Source organism: Mytilus californianus, unplaced genomic scaffold, assembly GCF_021869535.1.
Source record: "Mytilus californianus isolate M0D057914Y unplaced genomic scaffold, xbMytCali1.0.p SCAF_18, whole genome shotgun sequence".
NCBI classification, from domain to species: Eukaryota; Metazoa; Mollusca; class Bivalvia; order Mytilida; family Mytilidae; genus Mytilus; species Mytilus californianus.
In genome coordinates, this window is record NW_026262666.1 from 8,396,039 (window position 1) to 8,408,876 (window position 12,838).

Genomic DNA, 12,838 nt, shown 5'->3' on the forward strand with positions numbered 1-12,838 from the left:
TGAATACATGGTCAATTAATTTATATTAAAAAGGTCCTTGTAAATATGCGATACCTGACACTTTTATTGTTTATTAATATGTGCTGTACATATGTTCAGAGACATATAATATTATATGTCTCTGATATGTTGGATAATTTTTTTATTTTTTAGAATTTAAAGTTAAGGTATCAATCACTCCATATGGAGGTGCTCCTAATTAAAGGAGGCTCATACTAAGAAGAAGAAGATATCTTTTCTTTTCTTTTTTTTAAAATATCCCACATATTGTACAGGTTTAGCCTGTGTATTTGTTTGCATTTTTACTGTAGGAACAATGCTCTACTTTGTTAGAAGATTGATTAATGTTTCTTAAGTGCTCCCAAACAAGGATGATAATAAAGTAGAAATAAAGGATAAATCAATACTTAATTTTTACATTTCATTCCCCTAACAACAAATGGATCAAAAATTTAAAAAAAAACAGACACAAAAATGGACACATTGACGCCTCCTTACTGTTTTTCAGACACAAGCCCCATTACTGATGAGTCAGATTCATCACTTAACAGTAACAACAGACCCAGGAAGCGCCGATGGTCAAGCATTTCATTGAACGATTCGGTATCATTACAGATATCAAGTCAGAACTCTGAGCACTCTGAGTTCTCCGTTTCAAACTGGACTCTACGACATGTTGAAAGACTAAATATATCCTATGCATCTGAGTATTTGGAAGATCCTTTTGATTTGTTTGAGAAAATTGGTAGACAAATAAACCCCCTTTCTGATCTGCAAAGAAAATATACTGGCAAAGTGAAATCTCTTCTCAATTTCGATGCAAATGTACCAGAAAATAGACAAGAAATATATACCAGAGATATATGTTCAGATTTAAATCATCAAATTATTGATCAGTTGGAAACACTGAAAGTAGAAAATAAGACTTATTCAACAGACAATAAAGACAATTTTGTGTAAGTTTTCAAGCAGACGGAAAGCGGAGCGCTTTTAGCCACAGAATACCACAGAACTACACAAAAAAATTGAAAGCTCAGACAGGGTTTCATCACTAACTTACCCATATTTATAGGTAGTGATGTTCTTTTTGCTGTATCTTAATTTTTGTGGTTTGTATATTTCACAACACATACATGCAGGTTATATTACCTACCGTGTTTACCAGTCAGGGGACTTACTTAAATGAGTGATTTTTTAATCACTGATTCAAGTAACATTGTGTCCACAAATGTTGGAAGTAAGAGTTGTCTTTCTTTAATGATCACTTATTTAAGTAGTACAAAAAAGTCAAATAAATCACTAGACTAAGTGATTTATTTTTATTGTAGCTTTAAATATACAATACTAATGATCCAGTGACTAATTATGTTGCTAAAATTATCAGAACCAACATCTGTGTTGATAAGATGACCGGTCATGTCATGTGATGACCTTGTACTGAATCTGGTATAATGACATCAAAAATCACTTGTTTAAGTATCATACCTCTATTTTCTTCCAAAAAATCACTTCTTCAAGTATTATTATTTTAATTACCCCCACTAATTTCAACACCCCCGAACAGTGAAATTTTGATCGCGAACAGTAAAATTTTATTACATAATCTGTAAGATGAAACCTTGAATTTTACAGGAAAATTACTTCCCTGCTGGGAAATACCTGTTAAGAAAGTATAAGTTCATTATGTAAAGCCTTAATTATAGCATTTTTTCAACAAATATATAATTTACAGCTAATTATATATAAATGATTGCATCAAAGGCATAAACCTTGCTATTAAAAAGAAGAAAAAGGTTCATTTTTTCCAATTTTACTAATAATAAGATATAATGTAATTTTGGATGTAACGCGTCTTCTGATTGGCTGACATTGTTTTGTTTATCAGCTCATAGACATAATTTTGTCATGTGACCGTGACGTCATCAACGTTTTTTCATGGTTTACTCCGGTTTAAAATGGAATTTAGAATTAAATTATAAGAAATGACTGTAATATTTTTTCTGTCTATTCGAAATAACATAAAAAATGTGGTGCACACTTTAAAATAACTTGCTATGCGGGTTATTCAGTGTGCACCACATTTTTGGTGTTATTTCTTCATAGACAGAAAAAATATTACAGTCATTCCTTAAATAATCTGAACCTATATGTTTAGAATTTTGGTAAAACTACAAAATCACAATTTGTGACAAAACTTCTAATTTGCTACTTAAATAAGTGATTTTTAAATCACCTATTTCAGTAATTCCCCTGACTGTTTACCAGAATATGTTCTAATGCAGCTGACGTGGGGTATGTCAACATATATATATATATTTGTTTAAGACAACCCCTAGCACCTGTTTGGGCGAATAATGTACAGTATATGTATATGTCAGTGGTACAGCAACCAAACAACACAAATACATGTAACCCTCCGCTCATTGTTGAAGGCCGTACGGTGACCTATAGTTGTTAATTTCTATGTCATTTGGTCTCTTGTGGAGAGTTGTCTCATTGGCAATCATACCACATCTTCATATTTTTATACTTCACCCTCTAGAGGCAATGTATAGTCTTCAATAATAGAGTCAGACATTTATATATGTTTAAACATGCTGCATTTGTTTGCACCTGTCCTAAGTCAGGAACCAGTGGTTGTCGTATGTTAATGTGGTTCAATGTTATTGTTACTCGTTTTTTATATAGATTAGACCGTTGGTTTTCCTGTTTGAATGGTTTTACACTAGTCATTTTTGGGGCCCTTTATCATGTTTATAGCTTGCTGTTTGGTGTGAGCCAAGGCTCCCTGTTGAAGGCCGTACTTTGACCTATAATGGTTTATTTTTACAAATTGTGACTTGATTGGAGAGTTGTCTCATTGGCCCTCATACCACATCTTCTTATATCTATATATCAGACAGATTTCATACACTATATACATGATATATGTGAACCTCTCACTCGATTAGTCTATAAAAGTTTTGAATAAATTTAACAGAAACAATCGTGTGACAATCAAAGATCTGCCATTGACACCTAATAATACAAATAATGAAAAAAAGAATTAAGATACATGTATGACGTACATTTTGTGCAACATATGTACTGACGAGGTTCCTGACTTTCATGACTTTAGAGAACATGGAGAAGCACATGTAAACGTATACACGACTGGAATATTACAGAAACTATTGGTTTTTAGATCTCAACCCCCTTTTTTTTATCTCTTACAGCATGATCCATATTTAAACAAAACATACAAAAAAGAACATACAATAAACATGATAAAAATTAAGCAGTACAAGAAAAACACCTTACTCTTAAATAATGGTTAACAAAAGCACAAAGTGAATAACAACCTTAAGTTATACTGTACTAAAAATACTCCCAGTTATTGAAAGCAGGCTCAAAGTACTCAACCCGTTGATAAACAATCTTGATACATTCTTCCTACACTTAACATTAGTTACTGGTTCAATTTATTAAACCCACCACATTTTGTGGCTATTCCAGGTAGGGTTATCATGTGTTCATAACTGTCTTATAGAAAGGGGCAGATGTCTAAATTAACCTCAAATCAAAGAATGCTTCTATCAGTCAGGGGTACTACTTGTAAAAGTAATTTTTATCTACTTGAAGAAGTAAATATTAATATACTTATATAAGTAAATTTGTAGGATACTCATACAAGTGTATTTTATTTACTTGTATAGGTAAAAAAAAATTGGGCTTAGTTACAAATGTATGTCCCTTAGACATTCAGATTTTTTTACCTATACAAGTAAAAAAGTCATCCTATCTTCTTTTCTTGAATTCTTAGGACTTCTTTGCTCTAATAGAATTTTTGATTGTCTGTCCTTTGCAGATGTCTTTACTAATCATTTAAGTGTAATTTCATGGACAATGAAAATCTCATTTGTCTGTTATCTTCAGAACACTGCTCATTTACAAGCCCCCAAGGGGCAATTTTTGAAGGCCTTGCGCAAATACTTAAGATCTTTGCGCAATCAGTTTCTTTGTTGAATTAATGAGATGAAACATTGAACTCTAATAAAAAATTATGAGCTAACCTAAGAAAAATTGTTAAAGGCATGTTTTTACATCTCAAAACTTGAGAATTTTTGTGGGATTGTAAAAAAAATTACTTTTACAAGTACCGGTAAATTTTTGAGAAAATTAAGGGGAGACTATTCAAACATTATGATTAACTTATATAAGTATATTTTATTTACTTCTTCAAGTAAATAAAGATTACTTGTACAAGTAGTACCCCTGACTGTCTATCCTGTAAAACCATGCATAGAAAGATGAAAAAAGAAATGTGAATTAATCTTGCTAATGACTTTGCTATAGTATACATGGTATAGATAATTCTAAATTTCCAAATCTTTTTGATTACTGATAAACTAGCTAGTGATCCTACTAAATCCTACAAATCTACAAGTTAAATAAAAGGGTTCCTTTATAATACAGTCTTTGGAGCTGAGGACTGGGGACTCTTACATGTACTTAGTATCTGCATATATGATATATGTATGGAATCAATTTTACTATTTTTGTTGTTGAATATGATTTCTATTTGTATATGCTTACATGACAATGAAGACTACTATTAAACAATTATTGACTTTTGGTGAGGTTCATACAATGATTTATCAGCCCTAGAGATATGATATTCACTGAGGCCAAGGGTAAATGTCATATCTCTGGGGTTGATAAATCATTTTATCAACTGATATCAAAAGTCAACAATTGTTTTATTATATTACTTTTTTTATTCATCTTCATTTTCCTTTATTTGCTCAGATATTTAACTGCTCCTGTTTTTATACTAACAATATTATCTGTTTGGTAATTGCTAACTTTTATAAGTTGAAAATATTCAATAAAATTTACTAAAAAAAATCAACGCAGAGAAAGAAGAATAAAAATGAGAATGTGTATGACGTCATAAACCTACGTCATTGACGTTGAATTGGAAAAACTATTTATAGGTAGATATAAGAAGATGTGGTATGAGTGCCAATGAGTACATAGGTACATGTAAGCTGTTCCAAATCTTATATTAACCTATCATGATTTTTCCCATGGTGAATATAACATTTTATCAAAGAATATTCCCTACGTTTTTAACTAATGAGAAAAGAGAATTTTTATACTCATATATATCATGTATATATAATAATATTATCTAATATTATTACAGGGATTCCATGGCTCAAATCAGAGCATTTGACTTCATACTGGAGCTGTCGAACATTCTGAAAATTTATAAAAATATATATCAGCTGATGAAATATCATGTAGCCATAGCAATAGAAGAATCTGGCAAACTCTATGTACCGATGATTTCTAAATTAGCAGAATTGTGTCAACTGAGGGCTGAGTAGGTATTCAAATACTGCAGTGGAAGCATACATATGTTTATTTCACTATATACACTTACTTGCATCAAATTTTATATTTTATTAATCAATAAACAGCAGAAAGTACAGAAACAGAAATGTTGAAAAAGGTCTTTTAGAAAGTAAATTTTAGAGGACAATATGCAGGGTTTTCGCTGGCAGTTGCCCTTTTTAGCATTTTGCAAAAAATAAAAATTGTGGCGATTAAAATTCATTATGGTGAAAGACTTTGGCAAAAGAAATGTAACAGTTTGACTTCATCTATATTGTTTTTTTTTATTTCGGGTTGTTCAGACTTTTCCCCTGATAAGACAAATACTGAGATTTCAACTTGAACTTGTCGTGTTACAATATTAATTATGACAGAAAATCAATAATCAGCTGATTGCATTATATATATGTAGCTATCCACAACAATGGACTAATTAATAAAGGTGTTGATTGAATTGTTTAATGAAATTGTGTGGTTGAAATGCGTCACGTGTCAACTTCGATAGAAATAATTGTTTTGAAGTGGATACTTTGCAATCGTTTTAGCGACGTATGTGTTTGAAGCAAAGTTTGTCTTTTAACAATGGTACAGAAAATAAAACTGTTGTTATGAAGAAAAATGTCCAAAAGTAAGAAAAATCTCTGACTTTAGTACGTATCCTTAAACTATAGACAGCAGTATCCAAAAATTTATTGAAAATATATCCCATGTTCCCAGAAGTCAAATATGATGATTTCATGATTGATATTGCAAGTTTACAGTATCTCTGATGAAAAAAGTGAATGTTTGTTATTTTTGAGTGCTTATTTATTACAATGTAGATTAAAAAATAGATATTTAGAATTATAAAAGGTTAGACAAAAATGCTGCAAACATATTGCAAACTGATTTTTTTGGTTTGTTAGCAATACAATTCAAAAAAAATTTGAATGAAAAATACAATTATGTTAGTCGGGTGGAAAACATTTGAAAGTGGCGAAAAAAATATTGTTTTGGCGAAAGAGGTAGTGAAAAAAAAATTAACCCAGTGGAAACCCTAACAATATTTGTAAAAAAAACTTATGAAATGGAATGAAACCAATATATCTGTATGCAGACTGGTATGTATATATATAAATCAACAAAAGAAATATTGCATTATATATCAAATAAGGAGATTATTGTCAATGAGAACAACTATCTACAAGAGACCAAATGGTGTAGATGTTAGCAACTATAGGTCACCGTAGGACCTTAAACAATGAGCATGGCAGATTTATTGATTAAAAATCAAATTTGAACAGCCAAATTATTTCATATATTTTGTCTATCATAGTCTAAGTATTAAAAAATACATTAAACCTATTATTAAAACTTAAGGTTTTTTTTAATTTAAGAATTGGTAAAGGAAGGCGGGGTCAGTGGTTACACTTGTTAGATAATGATGTTTATTCTGAACCAGATCTGAGATTATATAAGAAAGGCATGCCAATAGTTGATTCAGTAGTAGAAGGACCAGATACCTGTGTCACAGTAACTGCGGTAAGATTCATGTGATTCAGTGAAAATTTTCTCTTCCTGGTGATTTTTCACAGTGAATTCTGGGTAATATGAGTGATCCACTGTTTGTACATTCAATATAAGTTATGTGATAGAGTCTTTTCAGCTACTATGGTTACTATTGGGTATTATCTTTCTAAATTTGATAGTATCATACAAGAAATCACTCTTTTTCACTGTGACTCACTTAACACCACCAAATCAGATTTTTGATTGAAGAATTTGTGCAATACCGTAGGTTATATAGTAAGGGTCATTGCTCAGTGCCATCAATCTTGATAGTTAGCAGTCTAACCCCGTTTAACTCAGATTTACATTTCTCCACCAAGAGTGATACTTTAAGGATTATGTATCCTTTTGTTGTTTCAATGCTAAACATATGGAAATTTTAAAGAAAATCCACAGCCTTTCTCCTTGTACTCTAATATTTGGCAATTCTGTACTTAATAGATAAAAGATTATTGCATGCAGTGCTAGAAATGATTTCTTTAAACCAAGTTTATAAATTAAGATATTGGTTAAAACAAATATAAATACTGACCAATTCAAGTACACCTTCTATGGTGCGCTCGACATAAGTAACTCAGCAGTAGGTTTTTTTTTTGGAATGTAAAGGTTCTTCAGGACTAAAAAAATAGACGCTATAAAAAAAATCTCTGCATTAAAGTCTGTGGATTTTCTGCAAAAATCTTATCTTTATTTGCCACAAAATCCCCATTTTCTATTAAATGCAATAAAACAATAAAATAATATTGCTTTGAACGAAGCTTCCCTTTGGTATATGTACAAAATGGTACATCTCTATTATTCATTATCTTTGCTGTCTTGATATTACTGTAGTTTGAAAATTTGTAATACACATGGCTACAGAAGGGGTCATACAACTTAAGTACTTTATGTGTGCTGTAGGTAATGTATATATAACAGGGTCATTACTCAAAAAGCAATCACTCTAAATCACCAGGAATTACCCTGTTTCACAGTGAACCACTAAACATAATCAAGATTTGACATTTTTTGTATATTTTAGGGTTTACAACTGTCTTGGTTGTATTTTGGCAGTCATCTTTAGTACAGGATCCATGATCCATTCACTGGCATGCATTTTTACTTTATAAACATGATAAATTTATAAATAACAATTTCCGGATAATATACAATGACCACTGTCAGCTCTCAGCAGAGGATGAAACAGGGAATTAATATTTGAGGTATAGTTATCTCCCTTAGACATCCAGACTTTTGGATTTTCCCCTTACCAGATTTGTGTTACTTTTATAAAAAAAATAAATAGTCATATTTGCTTCTCGCCTTGAAATTCTCTTGACTACATTACTTTCACAGTTGTCTTTACTATTTATAAATGTAATGTAGTTATAACAGACCATCGCCTAATTCTCTTCTCATAAATCCACATCCAGATTTAAATCAAGGGCTAAATACAGAACCTGAATAATCTTAATACCTTCAAAAGAGCCATGATAACATTAGCTGAGTAGTATGGACGATGAAAATCTTATTTAAATTTAAATTGTCTGCTATTTTCAAAATACTGCATATTAACACGCATCCAGGGAGGCTTTGTGCACTTGCTTAACTGTGCATGTACTTTCGTGTAAATTTGACCTGTTACACAATTTGTAATAAAATTGAGAATGAAAATGGGGAATGTGTCAAAAAGACAACAACCCGACCAAAGAGCAGAAAACAGCCAAAGGCCACAATGGGTCTTCAACACACCGAGAAAATCCCACACCAGGAGGCATGCTTCAGCTGGCCCCTAAACAAAAATGTGTACTAGTTCAGTGATAATGGACGTCATACTAAACTCTGAATGCTTTTTTTGTTATTCAATGTTTACTTATTTTGTGTTATATCTTGTCTCACTATTTTTAATATGTACCACATTTGATAAGTATTTAGCATGACGATAAATTTTCACTATTTCCTGTTTCAGTGGTTGTAGTTTGTTGATGTGGTTCTTAAGTGTTTCTTGTTTCTCGTTCTTTATATAGATTAGACCGTTGGTTTTCCTGTTTGAATTGTTTTACACTAGTCATTTTAGGGCCCTTTATAACTTGCTGTTCGGTGTGAGCCAAGGCTCCGTGTTGAAGGCCATACTTTGACCTATAATTGTTTACTTTTTACACATTGTGACTTGGATGGAGAGTTGTCTCATTGGCACTCATACCACATCTTCTTATTTCTATTGTAGAGTTTTTGAGGTAAAAATTTATAAAAAAGTATTATGCAATGTCCCTTTGGCCCATTTTCGCCACTCTCTTATGCAAAATAGGAAATATATCGTAGGTAAATTTGACCTCCCAAAACTTGAAAATTTTAAGTTTGTAAAAAGTAAATTTTTGGAGAAGCACAAAGGGAGATTATCCAAACATTGAAAAGTAAATTTAAATTTTTAAAATTCCTTGTACATCTTTAAAGTTAAAAAAAATAATTATATAAGTTGTATCCCTGACGGTCTGTTTCTCATATAAACATTGTATACTTCCTTTATAGATTAAAAATTTATTTTGTTGGCCTAAATAAGTAATATCAATGACATGCTTATTCATGTCTGAACTTCATTTTTTAACAGCACCAGAGGAATTTCTGTCAAAGAATAAATGAAACTCACAGTAAAAGATCAATTAATGAAACAACTATATTTAACGAAGACATACAGTCACCAAGATTGTTGCAGAATTTAAATGAATCAATTCTCGGCAAACATGCTGGGGAGTTATTGTTAGACATTAGGTCAAATGGCATGAGAAAGAAAAATGGTGACACAAATGAACGAATAATGCTTGGAACTATAATTGATGGGACAAAGGTATGGTTAAATTATTTAGAATTTTTAAATTTTCAAATTGTCTTGATATTTGCATGAAGGTATCAAAAATCAGAGAGGTATATTTAAACCACTATCATCAACAATTGAAATCATTTCGGAAGAGAATTTGTGTCCAGCATAACCTTAAAAACAGGTATTAAAATTGATAGCGCTTTATCTCATTTGTTCCCTTTAGGAAAGGTGCCTTAGTTTTGTGAAAATAGCAAAAGGGATGCCTGTCCAAATGTTTGAAAGTCAAAAGTAGTTTATGGTGTCTTTGAATATCTCTTCAGATTAGATGAATGTCCATGGGAAATCCTGAAAAAAAGGGTTCAATTTTTTGTTTTAAAAAGTGTGACCCTCATGTTGATAAAAACCTGCAAATGATAATATTGTAATAACTGTATCATACATTTTTAAGTGCAAAAGGTCATAATTCTTACTTAGGGTTTTTGATTCCTGGATGCCCAAACATGAAGATTTGAATATATGTAGGGCATCCTGTTCTGTTGACAAGTCCTATAGTTATGCCTCTATGATATTTGTTTTATACTACTGTGGATTCATTTATTTTCGTGGGTACCAATTTTCGTGGATTGAGAATAACTTGTATTTTCATTGATATTTGATTTTGTGGATTTGCCAAAGTATGCATACAACCTTATAGAATATGTGTAATGCGTTGAACATTTAAATTCGTGGTTTACTTGTACCCACGAAATCCACAAAAATTGGTACCCAAGGAATAATAATGAATCCACAGTTTTCAGTATTGATAAAACAGTATATTATAAGTCTACAGTCTATGTATGTTAATACTAAAAAAACTGAAAATTGTTTTTATTAACATATATGTTTTGGACAAGACAAATGGAAGAATTATAGGCATGACAGGTACATATATTTGTCTTGCTCTAACGACAATTTTAGTTTTAAATTTATGTATTTAGTTAAGTGTTTCCTACAAGAGGTTTCACGAGGGCATGGCACCCTGCCTATTTTTTTTTATGCCTTGCCCTTTTTTGTAAAATATTTGTGGCCATGCCAGTTTTCTGTTGTATTTTATAAGCCCCTCTTGTAATTTATGATTGGGACTGTGTTCACCTTTTAATAAGACCATTTAGAGTTATTTCCCTTTGGAGGAAATAAAAATTTATTGGCTGACATGCATTTTTGTCAAATTTCAATTGAAAAATTTCATGATTATTGTTTTTGAAGCAACTGAGTTTGTAGTACCAGAACCAACTCAGTTACTATCAAAAAGAAAACAAAACACAGTATGAACTGAGAAAAAAAATATTGGCCTAAAAAGTTTTGTAAAGTTATGAGCCAAGGTAAAGGTAGCTCATTGATTGTTATAGACAAAATCAAAAAGGTTTTTTACACTAATTTTTCTGTGCAGCTAAAAAGCAATGCATATGCTCTTGGTCAGGCAAGTCTCGACACTTTCACAACAAATCATCAGACACCCTGGGATCTAGTATTAAAGTTTATAGCTAGAGCTATTAAATTAAAATGAGGCGGTTGTACTATCAAGATTCTGTAAGCGGAGTCTAGAAGTAATCATTTTACCATAATTAGTAACCTATATATATATCTTTATTTGTTAACATTAAATATTTCTGTAACAGTGCCTGTATAACCCTATTAACATGATTTTAAAAGGGTGTCTTAGAATTGTCTCTAAAAGTACTTAGAGGGCCCTCTGAGAAAAAAATTACCCTGCCCGTCTTTTAAAGATGATGGAAACACAACTTTAGTATATGTTATAAGAAATTGTTTAAATAAAAAAAAACTTCCCTTGACTGTTCATTTAAGTAGTATGTTATAACGATATGAAAATTTTATTCCTAGACATTACCATATGTACATTCTTAATCTTCTAGTTATTTTTTTGGTATCTATTTATACTGACTGTAGGCCTGTTTCAACACAATATTTAATGTTATCATTTGTAGATTTATTTAACCCTTTTGGAGATGACAGAAACACACTGCAGAAAGCTTGAAAGGCAAGATCAGCTAACAGATTCAGATAGAGCATGCATACATTATGTTAAACCATTTGATATCATCTTTGAAGAGGAACGTAATATGTTGATTGAATGTTTAATATGTCTGAATAATATTAAGCAATAAAGCTTACCTTTGTTACATGTACGTTTGTATTTTCCCAAGTGAATTGTTTTACTGAGCACAGAATCAACATGTAGATCAACTAGTATGACCATATACATGATATATTGGCCTCTTTGGCCATATAATGACCATATATTGAAAAGTAAAAGGTGACTTATTGGTCCATTGGGCTGGGTGTATTTTGTATGTTGGATTATATTTTGTAGAAATATATATATTTATGTCACTATAATAAACTATTTATTTACTTTACTTACTATTGGACCTTATGACTATATAATGACCTTTATTATCATATATCACCCTTTATGACCATATATTGGCTTTTATGACCATATATTGGCCTTTATGACCATATATTGACCTTTATGATCATATATTGGCTTTATGACCATATATTGTCCTTTATCACCATCTGACCTTTATCACCATATAATGGCCTGTATAACCATATAATGGCCTTTATGACCTTATATTGGCCTCTATAACGATATATTGGCCTTTATAACAATATATTTGCCTCTATGACCATATATTGGCCTTTATCACCATATGACCTTTATCACCATATATTGGCCTCTCTAACCATATAATGGCCTTTATGACCTTACAGTGTTCTCCCCAGGATTTTTGGATAGCACCAGGGTAAAGCGTGTGGACAGCTTGGTGAAATATTTCATACAATCAGTTGTGTCGCGTCGCTTAGCTCTATTTCTAGTTACTGTAGTTTTTATGTCTCTTGTTTTGTTTTAATACTGTGGTATGTAGACATTGAGTCAGAAAATTATTGGTAAAAAAGAAGTAAATAAAAAAACAGTTTGTTTACTTTAATATTTTTTTAAAATAAATAAATTATGATTCATAATAAAATATTCATCTGAATTTAAAGTAATTAAATCTTTTATAAAATCCAAAATCAATAAAAATAAAATATCATTCAAAAGAGAAC

At 31.0% G+C, this 12,838-nt stretch overlaps 1 protein-coding gene across 1 annotated transcript; it reads left to right on the forward strand.

The window, feature by feature from the left end:
- The first annotated feature begins 439 nt into the window (after positions 1–439).
- On the forward strand, positions 440–12,141 carry LOC127726651 (uncharacterized). Its single transcript, XM_052234092.1, has 5 exons — positions 440–956; positions 5,189–5,368; positions 6,756–6,900; positions 9,515–9,751; positions 11,710–12,141. Exons 1-5 carry the CDS (start codon positions 475–477, stop codon positions 11,887–11,889), a joined length of 1,224 nt encoding a protein of 407 aa, XP_052090052.1. The 5' UTR covers positions 440–474; the 3' UTR covers positions 11,890–12,141.
- Positions 12,142–12,838: the final 697 nt, after the last annotated feature.

Coding starts and splice junctions, on each gene's coding strand:
- LOC127726651 (XM_052234092.1), top strand. CDS start 475: ATGGACACATTGACGCCTCCTTACTGTTTTTCAGACACAAGCCCCATT. Junction 957..5,188: donor GACAATAAAGACAATTTTGT/GTAAGTTTTCAA, acceptor ATATTATTACAG/GGATTCCATGGCTCAAATCA. Junction 5,369..6,755: donor TTGTGTCAACTGAGGGCTGA/GTAGGTATTCAA, acceptor TTTTAATTTAAG/AATTGGTAAAGGAAGGCGGG.